At 42.9% G+C, this 16464-nt stretch overlaps 1 protein-coding gene across 5 annotated transcripts in view; it reads left to right on the top strand.

Moving 5' to 3' along the window:
- LOC141105637 (ovostatin-like) overlaps nucleotides 1–16464 on the top strand; it is a 91008-nt gene that overhangs the window by 42699 nt on the left and 31845 nt on the right. For 4 of the 5 annotated variants that reach the window (XM_073595605.1, XM_073595602.1, XM_073595603.1 and 1 more), the window contains exons 15-22: nucleotides 821–970; nucleotides 4098–4268; nucleotides 6504–6666; nucleotides 10055–10130; nucleotides 11202–11430; nucleotides 12349–12472; nucleotides 13541–13659; nucleotides 14032–14083. In XM_073595605.1, the coding sequence (XP_073451706.1) occupies nucleotides 821–970; nucleotides 4098–4268; nucleotides 6504–6666; nucleotides 10055–10130; nucleotides 11202–11430; nucleotides 12349–12472; nucleotides 13541–13659; nucleotides 14032–14083 (1084 nt within the window). The remainder of the gene's footprint in view (nucleotides 1–820; nucleotides 971–4097; nucleotides 4269–6503; nucleotides 6667–10054; nucleotides 10131–11201; nucleotides 11431–12348; nucleotides 12473–13540; nucleotides 13660–14031; nucleotides 14084–16464) is intronic. The other variant, XM_073595606.1, reaches the window with a different exon arrangement.

The raw sequence follows: 16464 nt of genomic DNA, 5'->3' as shown, positions 1-16464 counted from the left end.
AGAAGAACCCCTATAATTTCAGGTCTTGAAGAATCCTTGCTAAAACAAATTAATTGGGGGTCAATGAGAACAAATTCACTTACGTTGGTAGTCAGTAGAAGAAGGCAACCCTTTTTTCAGTGGTGGTCAGAATGACACCATTACAGACCGCTAAAAATTTTAGGTGGTGTCCTGCTCTTAGCTTTGTCAAGTGGTGTTGGCCCAGGAATTATGCATGGCACCAAGAAATGGAAGATCAATCAACCCTCAAGGATGAAGCTCAAGGAACCTCTAGCAACCTCTGGTGGAAGCTTAGGGTTCTATGGCACCCTGGTTGAGACTGGCTGGTTTAGAATTGTCTTTTATCAATGTTTAGGTCAAAAATGCAAAGACTTGAAACCAAAGCAGTTGTCAGCTTTCATACTTTCCATAACAATCTCTTTAAGAAAAATTTAAAAACTGTTGAATCATATCTGCTGGGAAACATTGTGCCTAACCACAGCTGTGAAATACACAACATTACTTGCTATTTTATCATAGGTGTGCGCAGCTTATTGCATTAGGGTGTGCACCCTTAAACTCAAACACACATGGATGTGTATGTGCCTACATATATATGCCCCCGGCACATTGATCTCCCTGCCGGCACAGTGAAAGAGAGGATCATAGACACTTCTCTTATGGCAGAGCCAGTAAGAGGGAGATCTTTCCCATGTTCCTGCTGCTACACAGAGCGATAACACTAATGCGCATGGGGTGATCAGGTTGTGCCTGGGCACACCCGGCACACCCTGTGCGCACACCTATGTTTTTTATATAATTTTTAATTGCTCTCCTCCAGGTTTATGCTAACTTCACATCAGCAACAGAAACCCCTGGCTCTCGTGTTGGCTTGGAAGTGAAAACAACCTCGGCCTCTTCCTGCCTCATCCGTGTCTTTGATTCAAGCCTCCTGCTTCTTGATGCAGGGCAAGCCCTTTCTGCTGCTACGGTAATATATTGATGTGGTTGAGGTGTTGACCTTAGACGCTGTGTTTGATTAAAAGCCGTTCTCTGTTGAAGAGTCATGCTCTTCATACTTGCATGTGAGATACAGTTTAATGATTTTTATACCCTACTGCTTATTTAGTGGAGGCAGCTAATGCTTGTATGACTTCAGAAGCCTATGTAGACTGGTTGCTGGTGCCATATATGCAATAGATCAACTAATGTGTGCACCGAACACAATTTCCTTGAGTTGAGTAAACAATCTATACTTTATTGGCCTCTAAAGAAGCCTTACAGCAGATTTCGCAAAAGCAAACCAGGTCAGGGGTGGGTAGTGGGGTTCCCCAGGGTTCTGTGCTGGGACCAATTCTATTTAATTTGGTCATAAACAACCTATAGGATAAACAGTTCATTCTCTGTATTTGCGGACAATACTAAGTTAAGCAGGGCAATAACTTCTCCGCAGGATGTGGAAACCTTGCAAAAAGATCTGAACAAATTAATGGGGTGGGCAACTACATGGCAAATGAGGTTCAATGTAGAAAAATGTAAAATAATGCATTTGGGTGGCAAAAATATGAATGCAATCTATACACTGGGGGGAGAACCTCTGGGGGAATCTAGGATGGCTCATGCAATGCCAAGCAGTGGCAAACAGAATATTGGCATGCATTAAAAAGGGGATTAACTCCAGAGATAAAATGATAATCCTCCCACTCTACAAGACTCTGGTCCGGCCGCACCTGGAGTATGCTGTCCAGTTCTGGGCACCAGTCCTCAGGAAGGATGTCCTGGAAATGGAGCGAGTACAAAGAAGGGCAACAAAGCTAATAAAGGGTCTGGAGGATCTTAGTTATGAGGAAAGGTTGCGAGCACTGAACTTATTCTCTCTGGAGAAGAGACGCTTGAGAGGGGATATGATTTCAATTTACAAATACCGGACTGGTGACTCCACAATAGGGATAAAACTTTTTTGCAGAAGGGAGTTTAACAAGACTCATGGCCACTCATTAAAATTAGAAGAAAAGAGGTTTAATTACGTAGAGGGTTCTTTACTGTAAGAGCAGCAAAGCTGTGGAATTCTCTTCCACAGGTGGTGGTCTCAGCGGGGGGCATTGATAGTTTCAAAAAACTATTAGATAAGCACCTGAACGACCTCAACATACAGGGATATACAATGTAATACTGACATATAATCACACACATAGGTTGGACTTGATGGACTTGTGTATTTTTTTTCAACCTCACCTACTATGTAACTATGTAAACCTACAGTCTGCCTGTGGGTTTTGTTTTGTTTTTTTCCAAGTAATGGATACAGATCCTAATTGTATATGGGGAGAGTTCCTAGCAACATGTTTTTCACTGTGTGTGTATTTGTGTTTGTATTTGTATTTATTTATTATGAGTTTGAGATTTATTATAGGAAGACAAATGTGTGTGTATGTATATGTGTATATATATATATATATATATATATATATATATATATATATATATATATATATATATATATATATATATATATATATATTAATACATTTTAGACAAACAAAGGCCAACTTTTTTTTTGTTTTTTTTATCCTTGTACAATTCTTTAATTTAATTTAAAGGAAGAACCAGAAAGCATTTGATCTGCCCACACTGGCTTGGGATAAAATCATAAATCAGTATAAAGTTTCATAAAGTGTCAAACAAAGGAGATCCATAGCAATAGTTAAATCTAAAGAGTAAGATCCACATGGATATCCATGTCAAACCTGGACAGACTAAGTCCCTGATAATGGTGCAGTATAGTTTATGCACCGAAGGAGCATAGAGTAACTAAGCAAAAAGAGGAAGAAAAAAAAAAGGAAGGACAAAAACATGGGGGGGATGGGCAATGGAGGAAGGGAGAGAAAAAGGATATGAACTCGGAATTATCAGACAGGTCAGTCACAGGCATCCAACACTAGCTGTTTTACATTGATTTTAATAAAGACTTGTGCTTCTCACAGCCCTCTCTTCCATCTCTAGCTAGGACTGAACTAATTAGCGCTAAATTGTAGGGAAGGACAGAGGAAGATGCCAAAAGGACATATAAAAGAGAGAGATCTTACTCTATTTGGCCTGGTGACACCTGTCACCAAGACAAAGCAAGAAATCCAACATATAAGTTATTGCAAGAGGTAAGGGTAAATCTTCCAGTGACCACTGTCTGAAGAGCACTCTCGACTTTTGGCATTTTTTTCTTCTTGTGCCTACGATCTCCCCAGGTTAGGAAGTAAGGGGCAATCTCTTCAATGGGACAACGCTGGCAAACCAACTGATGGCCCTATTTTTTTTTTAACCCTTCCCCACTTCTATCCAAAATCAAAGAGAATTTTTGCTATGCATATGAAGCGCCCTCCTACTTAGGTGCTAGGCTGGCAGGAAAATTTTGTTTTTCTTTGAGCTCCTCTGTAATCAGTGGTGCTGTTGCTGATAGCTTTGGACTGATCAGGGTTCCACGGACTGCAGGCTTGATTGCTTCCCCCTGCTTTCTGGAAAGCTCCAGACCATAGGAGTGGAGCAATCTAAGTGAACAGTCTGAATATTTGAGGTCCCCGACAATCCCTGGGAGGCATGCTCATAAGGTATACAAGAAAAAGAACTGCTGCTCCAGGTGTATAGAGATGAGGCTGATTGGAGTATAGACTTGAGGGCAAGATCTGGGTGATTGCAGCTTTTAAACCCCCCCCACAGAGACTGGGGCTTGCCTGCCCTGAAACATTAATTATGATGTCCCAGTGCTGTCCATTCCCAAAGCTATTGCTAAGGGCCTTTTTTTTTTTCTAAGGAGTAGCTGCAGAAGAAAGGGAGTCCTCTTATTATTCAACATTCTGGAGTACCCCACAACTCCCTCTGTCCCATACAAGTTATCCAGCAATAAACTTAAAAAAAGAAACCCCTAGACTATTCACTTAGCCAGAAGTGTGGATGCTGTTGTGTGCCTGACTGCCGTTACACTGGTGGGAAATAACCTGTGACGATAGCAGGACCAGCTAAAGGGTCAGCACTACACATACAATTTAAAGGGGTTGTAAAGGCAGAAGGGTTTTTTTTTTTTGAGAAAGACTTGGCCTGAATGTAATTCTATCCTATTGTTACAGGTGTATAACGCTCTTCAGTACACCAGCCTGAATGGATACTATGCAGAAGGATTCAATGTAGAGCCTCCTCAGCTGCCCTGTATTGATAATAATAAACAGATCCTGGTCAATGGCACTTATTGGCAACCTGTTGTCTTCCCTGAGGAAGAAGATGTCAGTAAGGTTTATCGTGTAAGTATTAACTGCTCATGGTCCACAAGCCTAAATCCTCAAACAGTAGCACAATGGTGTCAAACTCCATTTCATCCTGGGCCGCATCAGCATTATGATTGTCCTCAAAGGGCCTGGTTGTATCTATAGGACTATATATAACATTTGCTCAGGGCTATCCTTTTTAGCAAATAGGTGCAGAAACTCAACAACTCTTGCCATTGAACCACACTAAACAGGGGGTGTGGTCAAATTGCATTAACAGTGGGAGGATCTTAAAGGAGAAATAACAGGAGTGTGATTTTATGCAGAGTTCAGGTATGCGCTATGTACAGAGTTCAGTGCGGTTTCAGAGAACCAGACATGGCAGAATGTCTGAAAAAAAGCCCTGGGTGGAAGGGCCAGATGAAAACACAAAGCTCTCAGCCATTTTTACATGTGCAGTAGAACATATGTAAAGTAGGGAGTGTACAGCTTGTATAACAATGTATATACACTGCATAACAGCCATTAATGTCTCAACTGCTGGCAACCATAGTGAGTACACACCTAAATCAAAATGTCCAAATTGGGCACAATTAGCCATTTTCCCTCCCGTCCCTCCCGTGTCATGTGACTAGTTACAAGGTCTCAGGTGTGAATGGGGAGCAGGCATGTTAAGTTTGGTGTTATCGCTTTCACTCTCTCATACTAGTCACTGGAAGTTCAGCATGGCACCTCATGGCAAAGAAGTCTCTGAGGATCTGATAAAAAGAATTGCTGCTCTACATAAAGATGGTCTAGGTTATAAGAAGACTGCCAAGACCCTGAAAATGACATGCAGCACGGTGGCCAAGACCATACAGCGGTTTAAGAGGACAGATTCCACTCAGAACAGGCCTCGCCATGGTTGACCAAAAGAGTAGAGTGCACGTGCTCAGTGTCATACCCAAAGGTTGTCTTTGGGAAATGGACCTATGAATATGCTGCCAGCATTGCTGCAAAGGTTGAAGGGGCGAGGGGTCAGCCTGTCAGTGCTCAGACCATATGCCACACACTGCATCAAATTGGTCTGCATGGCTGTCATCCCAGAAGGAATCCTCTTCTAAAGATGATGCACAAAGCCCGCAAACAGTTTGCTGAAGATAAGCAGACTAACAACATGGATTACTGGAACCATTTCCTGTGGTCTGATGAGACAAAGATAAACTTATTTGGTTCAGATGGTCTCAAGTGTGTGTGGCGGCAACCAGGTGAGAAGTACAAAGACAAGTGTGTCTTACCTACAGTCAAGCATGGTGGTGGGAGTGTCATGGTCTGGGCTGCATGAGTGCTGCCGGCACTGGGGAGCTACAGTTCATTGAGGGAACCATGAATGCCAACATGTACTGTGACCTACTGAAGCAGAGCATGATCCCCCCCCCTCCCTTCGAAGTCTAGGCCACAGGGCAGTATTCCAACAAAACGAAAAGAAGCTGAGGTTTAAGGTGATGGTCTGGCCAAGCATTTATCCAGACCGAAAAGCCTATTAAGCATCTGTGGGGCATTCTCAAATGGAGGGTGGAGGAACGCAAGGTCTCTAACATCCACCAGCTCTGTGATGTCATTAAGGAGCAGTGGAAGAGGACTCCAGTGGCAACCTGTGAAGCTCTGGTGGACTCCATGCCCAAGAGGGTTTGGGCACTGCTGGAAAATGGTGGCCACGCAAAATATTGACACTTTGGGCCCAATTTGGACAGTTTCACTTAGGGGTGTACTCACTCTTGTTGCCAGCAGTTTAGACATTAATGGCTGTGTGAGTTATTTTGAGTGGACAACACATTTCTACTGTTATACAAGCTGTACACTCACTACTTTACATTGTAGCAAAGTGTCATTTCTTTCTCTCTCTCCATACAGTTTCACACTCCGCGACGCTGCTCTGCCAACAGCGTGTGCGGAAGGGAGGAGGAACCCCACGTTCCTCCTCCCTTCTCCGATCTATCGGTCGACCTCTACCTTCTTACGATTCCGGGGGGGGGGGGCAATTGCCCCCCCCCCCCCCCCCCTGCCCTCTACTGCGGATGCCCATGCATACAGCGGTTTAACCACTTAAGGACTGGGCCTCTTTTTTTTTCTTCAATGTTGTCACATGAAAAGATATAATAAAATCTTTACAAAAAATGTGAGGGGTGTACTCACTTTTGTGAGATACTGTGTGTGTGTATATGTATAAATTTTTGTTCGCATTAAGCTCCTGCACATTGCCTGTTCTCATCACATTTCTGTTCCTTTCAGGGTATCGGTATGCACGTGATCACTGATACACCCTCCCAGCAGCCACAGTTGTGCTCAAGGGCAACTTTTACTGAAACAGTTTTTGCCTCTATGGATTCTCTTCCTAGGCCTTTTGCAGTAGCTAACTTCGCATCTGCTGAATTCACAACAACTACTGCACCAGGTAAAAGTTCAGTGTGATGCGTTGGTCTCTTAAAACCATATAAAAACCGCAGAGTAATATATCATGTAATACATACGTTATGAAAATGTGCGAACATTTTAGGAAGTTGATATTGCCAAAAAAAAATATTTCTTACTAGTTTAGTATTTTGTACAGGGGCCACTCTGATGGGTTGCACTGATGGGCATTTCTTAGCAGTGTTGCTATGCACTGTGTGGTCTGGAATGTGCAGGACCGATGTCCTGTTTCCTCCAGATGGTGATCGGCTTTTGATCGCAGGAAAAAAGCTGTTAACTGGCTCTGTTTACATCACGTGATCAGCTGTCCTTGTCTGACACCTGATCACGTGATCATTGACTCTCTGATCAGAGTGAGCCACACCCACCCCACGGGGGGCGTGCAGGCAGCTCATGCATGGGAGGACCTACATGAACGCCCTTCTGGAAATTTAGGTCTGCGCTGTAGCCGTCTTTTGGCTATAGCATGGGTGGGAAGAGGTTAAAATATATACATATTTAGAAAATCTACACGTGTGTGTGTGTGTGTGCGCACACACCTATTACTGTGTGCAATTTTTTTTATTTTTAAAGGCAGATGTGAACAAATGCTTTCAGACATAGAGTAAGCATTAAAGGGGTTGTCATGCTTACCTCCACTGTGCAGCTCGTTTTGCACACAGTGGCCCCAATGCACGTCTTCTGGGGTCCCTCGGCATCTGTCATCAGCTAACCCCCTCTGGGAAGTGCTCTCCTGGGGGGTTAGCTTGTGGGCACGCTCCCAAGTCCTGTATCCGGCGTCCATAAGCCACTGACTACAGGACTTGGCCCCGCCCCCCGGCCCTCGCGCCATTGGAGTTGATTGACAGCAGCACGAGCCAATGGCTGTGCTGCTATCAATCTATCCAATGAAGAGCCGAGAACAGCCGAGAAGACCGGACCAACATCAAGTGCGTTCTCAACGCAGGACTTTTGAGGGCTCAGGTATGGAAACGGGGGGCTGGGGGGCCTGCAATCGCCGAATGTTTTTTCACCTTAATGCATTAAGGTGAAAAAAACATGAACCTTTACAACCCCTAGTTTTGCTATTCTGTTAATTGATAAAAAATAAATCAATATTTGGGGTGACCACCCTTTGACTTCAAAACAACCTTAAGTCTTCAAGGTAGACTTGCACACAGTTTTTGAAGGAACTCGGCAGGTACTGTAGGTTGTTCCAAACATCTCGGAGATCTAAGCACAGATCTTCTGTGGATGTTGGCTGCCTCAAATCCTTCTGTCCATGTAATTCCAGACAGACTCCATGATGTTGATATCAGGGCTCTGTGGGGGCCAAACTATCACTTTCATGACTCCTTGTTCTTTACACTGAAGATATTTCTTAGTGATGACGTACGACCAGACTAAAATAAGGAAGTTCATAGCCAGTAGCCAATAGCTGCCCTAGCGTGGCTCTTTGTCCGTCGAACAAGCATACAGACGAGCAGACTTTTCGACTGGACTCGAGTTCGACGGATAGATTTAAAACATGTTTCAAATCTAAGTCCGTCCAACTTTTGAGCAAACAAAGTCCGCTGGAGCCCACACACGATCGAATTGTCCGAGAAATCTCATCCGCTGGGCAAAGTTTGCCGTAAAGTCCGCTCATGTGTACGCGGCATTATAGTATAGAGTATAGAATGAGGCGGTTATGAAATGGGCAACACACAGCACAGAGTACAGAATGAATTGCTGTATATTTTGTTTGGCAACGTGCATACAGTTAGTGAGATCCCTGCTTGCTGCCTCCACCTTCCACTGTGCACATAAGAAATGTAGAAGTGCCACACACCATGTCCTGGAGAAGTGACACTACACTCATGCCGCGTACACACGAGTGGACTTTACGGCAGACTTTGCCCGGCGGACTGGATTTCGTCAGACAATTCGATCGTGTGTGGGCTCCAGCGGACTTTGTTTGCTCTAAAGTTTGACAGACTTAGATTTGAAACATGTTTTAAATTAATCCGTCGAAATCGAGTCCAGTCGAAAGGTCCGCTCGTCTGTATGCTAGTTCGACGGACAAAAAGCCACGCTAGGGCAGCTATTGGCTACTGGCTATGAACTTCCTTGTTTTAGTCCGGTCGTACGTCATCACGTACGAATTCAACAGACTTTGGTGGATTGTGTGTAGGCAAGTCCGTTCATTCAGAAAGTCCGTCGTAAAGTACGTCAAAGTCCGCCGGGCAAAGTCTGACGTAAAGTCCGACCGTGTGTACGCGGCATTACTGGACCTGGAAGGGGTTCCTCAATCTGCATGTTCTTTTGTCCAAAAGTTGCCTGTACTGCAAGAAAAAATGCAGCCATTATTGCCCATCTTGCTGATGCTCACTTACCCCCCTGCATTTTTGCATAAACATGCACAGCCCTGCAATACATTGAGGTGCTGTTAAGGTGCTCTACTGTCCGCCACCATCATGGAAACCTCTGAGTAATGCGGTGGCCCGGAGACTACAATCTTCACCACCGCTGCCCACAAGATCCCTTCACAGATTAGCGTTTCAGGACACATCCTGAATCTGCAGGACTTTGGTACTTTGTTAAAATCCCAGGAGACAATCCCACATATTTTGGGATGGCTGGGAGGTATATATTTATCTTGGGCACTGTCACGGAACGTCCCACACTCCACTTGAGTGCTTCCGTCAGTATACCGCTTCCTAAGTTCTGGAACACAAGCCCAATGGATCTGGCTATAGGAACCCCCAAGAACTAGACAACACCAGTCTTGGAGTACATCAGAACTGTTTTATTATGAATCAAAGTTACAAGACTTTATATGCCGTTGGAACCTCCTCTAACAATACAACTGTAACCTAATTAACATAATTAACATGAGCTAATTAACTAAAAAATTTACCCAGACCAGATGACAGACTTGTGGGCACCGAGCTTCACACAGGAGTATAAACACAATAGCTGCAGCTCCAATAGGAGTCGTCCCGTCTCCTACATTGTATAGAGGACAATGTGATCAGCTTAATTAACATAAACACAGGTAGTTGGAATTGATGACACCAGCATCTCCTCACAGGATGTGTCCCAACAGTATGAATCATTCTTATCAGCAGGGGGCTGCTGGAGGAATCCCCCCTCTCTCTTCAGGGACACAAATCCATTGAAAATCCTAAAAGGCAACAGGCTTGCATTCAGTCCTCTCCAACAGCCTCTGTCCCGGCTAGGTTTGTCACAGGCACATTTAAAATTTTCACTTGGTCTGGACACCAAAAGCCCCATGCTGAGAAGTACCTCCATCATTTAACCCATTTTGAGTCGCTATTTAAATCAACAGATCTGTGCTTTTCATACAGCAAACAAATTGTGTGCAAATATCGAATATTTTTATTTTCTAGCAGATGTTGCAGCCCCGGTGACAACAATAAGGACATATTTTCCAGAAGTGTGGTTTTTTGGGATCACTCGTGTGGGGTGAGTTTGTTTTTGTACTACTACTTCCCTTATATTTTTATTTTTTTATTTTTTTGTGTCCTTGTGAGTAGGGTAATAAACTGTTGCAAGAATGTGTGTACAATACAATCCCAGAGATGGAAGCACCTGGGAGGTGAAGAATAACTTTGGGTAGAGGTATGCTTAGTTGGATTATTACCTAATGATCTAAATCAATCTTTCTCAACCAGGGATCCATGGAACCTTAGGGTTTCTCTAGAAGTTCCTTGATATTGATGGGATTGACCTTGTGCCTGATTCAGTTGAGTCAGTGGTGTGGCACAAATGACGCCAATGTATGGATGCACTAGACTGGCAACTAATGCAAAGGACATCTTTCCATCTGACCAAAAAACGTATCGGCCATTCTGAGATTCTTCTATTTGTTTGATCTTCAGATTTAAACGTACAAAAATTTTAGAAAAATGTTGCTCTTCCTTAGATGTAATGAGCTGCACTGATTATTAAAAGCATGTTACCTGACCACGGTGTACATCGGTGTCATGGGGACAATTTTCCTGCAGACCACTGGTGTCACGAGGCAGACCACTGGGGTTTGTGAGTCCCTCATTGCATTATAAATACTTGGGAAATGTACAACTTTATGATCATGAGCTGTAAATATTTTAAACTGGGGTTGCTGAAATTTTTATTTCAAGGGTTTGTGATAAAAAGGCTGAGAAATTCTGCTACTACACATTCTTTGGTGTTTACAGCGCCTGGGCACATGACCAGAAGCCACATGCATTAGCTGACTGTGTGATCTTGGCTGAAGCATTGGTGCTGCAGATGGGCCCGTTTTGTTAATTTCCTACATTTTGGGTGGGGGGGTTGTAGGAGATCTGTTACTAAACTGCAGTAGGGAAATTCCTCTCCCCACCCTCCCCCCTGCATACTGGGTTGTTTGATGTGGCAAAGGTGTCTATTGATGGGCAGGACTGGATAGATCAATTTAAATCCTTTAGCAGGTTGCCCTGCCCATTTTGCTCCTGATAAAAATGTCTGCTACATACAGTAAAACTTGTATATTTCATTTTCTAATCCAATTTTTAGGGAAAGTGGTACCATTTCAAACCTTGAGGTCCCAGGCACCATCACCAAGTGGAAAAGTGATGTGGTGTGTCTCTCCAACGGGACTGGTTTCGGCATGACCAAATACCCAGCCAACTTCACTTCCTTCCAGAAGATGTTTGTAGACCTCTCCCTTCCAGATACCATGGTCCGTGGAGAACGCATGGTTCTAGTGGGTTCTGTTGCTAACTACATGAACAAATGTGCCAAGGTGACTACTGACTACTCTCTATTTATTTTTGGTTATTTGGTAGGCATGTGATATGCACATAGAGGTTTGTTCAATCACAAGTTGCACAATTAAAACTTAGAACAGAAACTGCAGATTTTTACTGCATGTACAGTATACTTGTTTAGTCAGACATTTGATCAAGTTTTTTTATTTTAGTTACATTAAGTTGTAGGCAGGTGCAGTCGACTTTCTCCACTGCAGATAGAGAACCACAGCGACACTGCAGAGTAGAGGAAGTCAAGAGGAACATGGTTCATTCTATGGTTTCCTGGAGCTATCTGGATGCTGCCATCCCATGTGACTCTGGTGACCATCTTGGGTCAGGCTGAGTCTATTTAAGACCCTGACTCCCAGGCATGTCGCGTGTGGGTAGTGTAGGGACAGGTCACCCGTCTGACCGCTACAGTGATTAGTGGCAGGGAGAGGTTCCAGATGAGTAGGGACACACCATCCTTCCTGCAAATGTCCCCATTTGGGTATAGACCAGCCAAGCTGCATTCCACCCCTCAAGATAAACGCTGTTGGCACATCTGAGACCTACTCAGCTACACACTATTATATACCGCGAGTGTTCCTTGTCAGATGCCTTACCGCCGTGCTGGTTGTGATTTGCTGGATTCCACATTAATACAAGTTATGTTCTCTGCAACTGGCTCCTGAGTGCTTAATGCCGCTGCACCGCCCAACAAAGCCAGACCCAATGTAAAAAGAAAAAGTTTACTAATCCAGTCAAGAGATGAGGATTTTCATGCTCTCATTAGCACACAGCTCCAGAATTTCCATCTGAGAAAATTAGCATTTCATATTCTGAGCATTTTACCTCCTAGACACAAGGGCTATCTTGGTGCTTCTGCAATGAGAATGTTCTATTAACTTCTCTTTACTGTGCTTCCCCAGGTACGTGTCACTTTACAGTCTTCAAGTAAATATGCAGCGGAACCAGTTCAAACGGGATCAGTGAAATGCGTATGCTCACAGGAAAGAGTTTCCTACTCCTGGAAGATAAATGCTACATCCATAGGTATTTAAAAAATTCATGAAAAATTGAAGTACAACATAGTATATAGTATGAAGTTTATCTAGATTTACTGAAACATTTGCTCCTGTACAACATAAACCTTTAATCTATAAAATGAGGTTTGTTGGAGTTGATGAATCTGTACGTGGATAGGAAACTGGCTACATGAAGAAAGTGATATGACTCATTCTCTAAAAAGTGTAATGTTGTAAGTGGTGTGCCCCGGGGTTTTGTATTGGGCTAATGCTGTTCAATTCGTTGATATAGAGCAGTGGTCTCCAAACTCAGCCCATAGGTTAGATGTGGCCTTTGTTAGCTTTTATCTGGCCTTTGGGGCACTTTTCCTCCCACTGATAAAAAGCACTATTTCTCCAACTGACACAACAATGGGGCATAATTCCTGAAATTGACACCAATGATGGGGCACAATTACTCCCCCCTGACACCAATGATCTAGCACTGTTCTTCAAGTGTTGATTACTTCAAAAAACATTCAGATGCCTTCCTTGGGAAGCAGAATATACAGGGCTATGGGAATTATGGTATTAAAGATATTAAAAACATATGTTAAGCCTATACTAACATATGTGAATTGCAAGTAATGAGAAGCTTTCAAACACACCCTACAGCCTAAAAATCGGAAGGAATAGAGGTAGTAAGCAGGTTTTGCAAAAGCAGTTGACCTTTGGGTGCGATTATCATGAATTTTTGCTTTTGGGCATCATGGATTATGAGATATTCCAATCACATATACTGTGCAGTCTAGTAGTGATTTTTCCATAAGAATTCCACAGAAGTTTAAGGATGTGAGAAGTTCAGTGCCAAAATTGCTGGGGAGGAAAAGGAGTAGGCCAGGTATATTTTGGACTCAATCAAAAAAAAGCCTATCATAAAGATGGATAGCATAGTTCAAACCGGTTTTCCTTAAAGGGCCTAAATATGTAAACCTTGCTGTTGATTGTGGCACCAGTTCCTCACTCTCATCTGACTTCTGGTCACTGCAGCCCATGACTGATATCCACACCAAGGTATACTGTGAAAATGGTGATAACATGTACTTCAATTGTACAGGTGTTGCTAATGTCTCTGTGACGGCTGAAACCATTCACATTGGCGTGTCATGTGAGGGACCTGCTGATCCTAACGAACCAAAACGCAAGGACACCATAGTGCGGAGTTTCACTGTGGAGGTGAGTGGACAAAGGTGGTTGGACAAGAACAAAAATAAAAAGTTACAATTTACAACCTGGAAAAGAAGTCTTAGAATTTATAGAGTATATACAATATGTGCGTTCTGTATATTTATTTCTTTGGCATTCTTTTTGCTCTCTTGGTGTGTCTCTTCGCACATGTGCTCTGACTTATCATATCTTGCGCTTTCCTCTATTTTCCTCTATTTTTGTGAACAACTTTTATGGACTGACAACATTTTATACTTGCCTGGATACCTATGCTGATGCATGGAGCTACATAATTCTACAATCATGATAGCTATGCATTAAACTGGTTATAGCTTGATAGGACAGTACAAAGATATTATTATTTTTTTTTTCTATTTTAAGCCTGAAGGCATCAAACAAGAAGTGACCAAAACCGACTTTGTCTGTGTCAAAGGTAAGAATATCTGGTTGTTTCTTAGGACTGTGTTAACTGTCCATAAAATAGCGTATTCCACCATTTGCAAAAAATATAAAAATCAACTTGCCTTGATTTAAAAAAAAGAGTGCACTTCACAACTTTTTGCATTTGAACCTGCCAAGCATTGCCACTATGATTTTCAGATTGTGGTTGCAATGCTTGGGCTTCTGCAAACTCTCTTAAGCTGCAGCTCCTGTACCAAGCCCTTCAGTTACAAAGCCTGAGGAAGTATCAGTGGATGATGAGACTGCACTTCTGTTCCATTGATAACTATGGGTCTGCTGTGGTGGCAGATAGGGGGTGTGGGGGGGGTGGAAGTCACTCAATTCACAGATCTCTAAAGTCAAAGTAAGCAAGACAGGTGCTAGTTGGTAGAAAATCGCAAGGATTCAGTAAAGAAGCTGTTTGGAAGTGGGGGGCTGCAGACTGACCATTATTTATTGCAGTACCCTAAATATGGAGGAGGGGAAAAAAAAAAAGCTCAAGATCAGGTTAATATAAGTGTAAAGGAGGGTCTTGGGGGGAGGGGGGGGGGGATCACAAGACTTTTACCTTAATGCAAGGAATGCATTGATGGAAACATTTTAGAACCACTATAAATACTTGCTTATAATGGGGTGTGTATCACTTGGAGCTAGTAGACTCCAAAGAGACATGGAAGCTTTAAGTAGCTGACTGTTCACGTCAAACACTGTTGCACACCAACATATTTTTGCTCACAATTTAAAAAAAAAAAAAAAAAAATTATATATATATATATATATATATATATATATATATATATATATATATATATATATATATATATATATATATTTATATATATATATATTATGTCTCTCTATATCCAATTTCTGCTCAGCAGCTGCTGTCAAGTTACTTGGAGAGTTCAGTACTAGTTCTAATATAGTCATGATGGCGTGGTGTTGCCCCCAAATTATTTTTTACCAACAATTAAAAAAAATGGACTTTTATCTGGATTTGGTTTGGTGCTCCTTTCCATATTTCTATGGTTTGAGATACTCTTGTATGCCCATTGAGGGAAATCTTGCTGTGTGGGAACTGCCTTATCAGATCTGTTGAGCTTGTAGAAGTTTTCCTTCATCTACTACACATGCAAATCTAAATGTGCCCAGCACCTCTGAGTATGTTGACATGGATATAATTCAACTTTAACCATTCACAGCAGTCTTGAGAGAAAAATCTACTGTAAATATAAAATTGTATGAAGGGTTTAAAATGAACCTGTGCTTTTATCATTGCAAGGTTCAGATCTCCTACCCTCATTTAAAGAGGTGGTGTATCATTTTTAATTAAACTTGAGCACATAGGGTGAAAAAGTAGTAATCGCCAACCTTTCGGACCTCAGGGACCACTAAACTCAAAATTTTGAAACCTGCAGACCACTAACATACATTTTACATGCCTTATACACAGAATGCTCTGGCTCTTTGCCCCCCCCCCCCTTCCACTCCCTGTCATCACACTGCTGCCTTACAGACCTGTCATTGGATCTCCTCTCCTTATACAGCCATGTGCTCGAGCTCTGTGCTCCCTCCCACATATGATCAGCGCTGCCATTGGAAGTCCCCTCGTTCTTCACCTTCCGTTCTCTGCACTACTTCCGGTGTCTTCCTCTGAGTTCTTGGCAGCCAGAACTACAGAGGAGGCATTGGGTATCAATACACGCTGACAATATTGACTATTCGTGCGCATTGATAACACTGGAAAAAGATTGAGCAGTATACATCCGCCACAATGTTGATTTTGCGGCAGAACCCCTGGGGGCCATCAATTTTCTCATGGACCATCAGTGGTTGGCGACCACTGCACGAGAGGGCTGACTAGCAAAGGTTGGTCCTACTTTTGCATTTTGTCTTCAGACTGGAGTTCAAGTGATTGTAAAGTCTCTCGTTTGTTTAAAAAAATAATAAATGTTATACTTGCCTCCTCTGTGCAGTTGGTTTTGCACAGAGGAGCCCGGATCCTCCTCTTATCGGGTGCCTCTTTGCTGCTCTGTGCCCCCACAGCCAGCAGCTTGCTACCCGAGCCGAGTCACAGCTCCCTGTTTTCGTTCAGACATGGAGCCCCCGCCCTGTCCCATCTCTCCCCTGATTGGCTAACTGACTTTGTTTGACAGCCGTGGGAGACAATCAGGAGGAGAGTATCAGATGGCTGACACTCGTGGACATCGCTGGAGAGAGATGGGGCTCAGGTAACTAATGAGTAGGACTGCTACACACAGAAGGTGTTTTTATCTTAATGCATAGAATGCACCTTCTGCCTTTACAACTCCTTTAAGTTCTGTGCTCTCATGAACTGACTGTCCATCCTGAACTGTGGAGATTTTATAGTTT

This window comes from Aquarana catesbeiana, linkage group LG08, assembly GCF_042186555.1.
Source record: "Aquarana catesbeiana isolate 2022-GZ linkage group LG08, ASM4218655v1, whole genome shotgun sequence".
Taxonomy (NCBI): Eukaryota; Metazoa; Chordata; class Amphibia; order Anura; family Ranidae; genus Aquarana; species Aquarana catesbeiana.
Note: the sequence above shows the minus strand (reverse complement) of the source record. Positions and strands in the feature narration are given on the sequence as shown.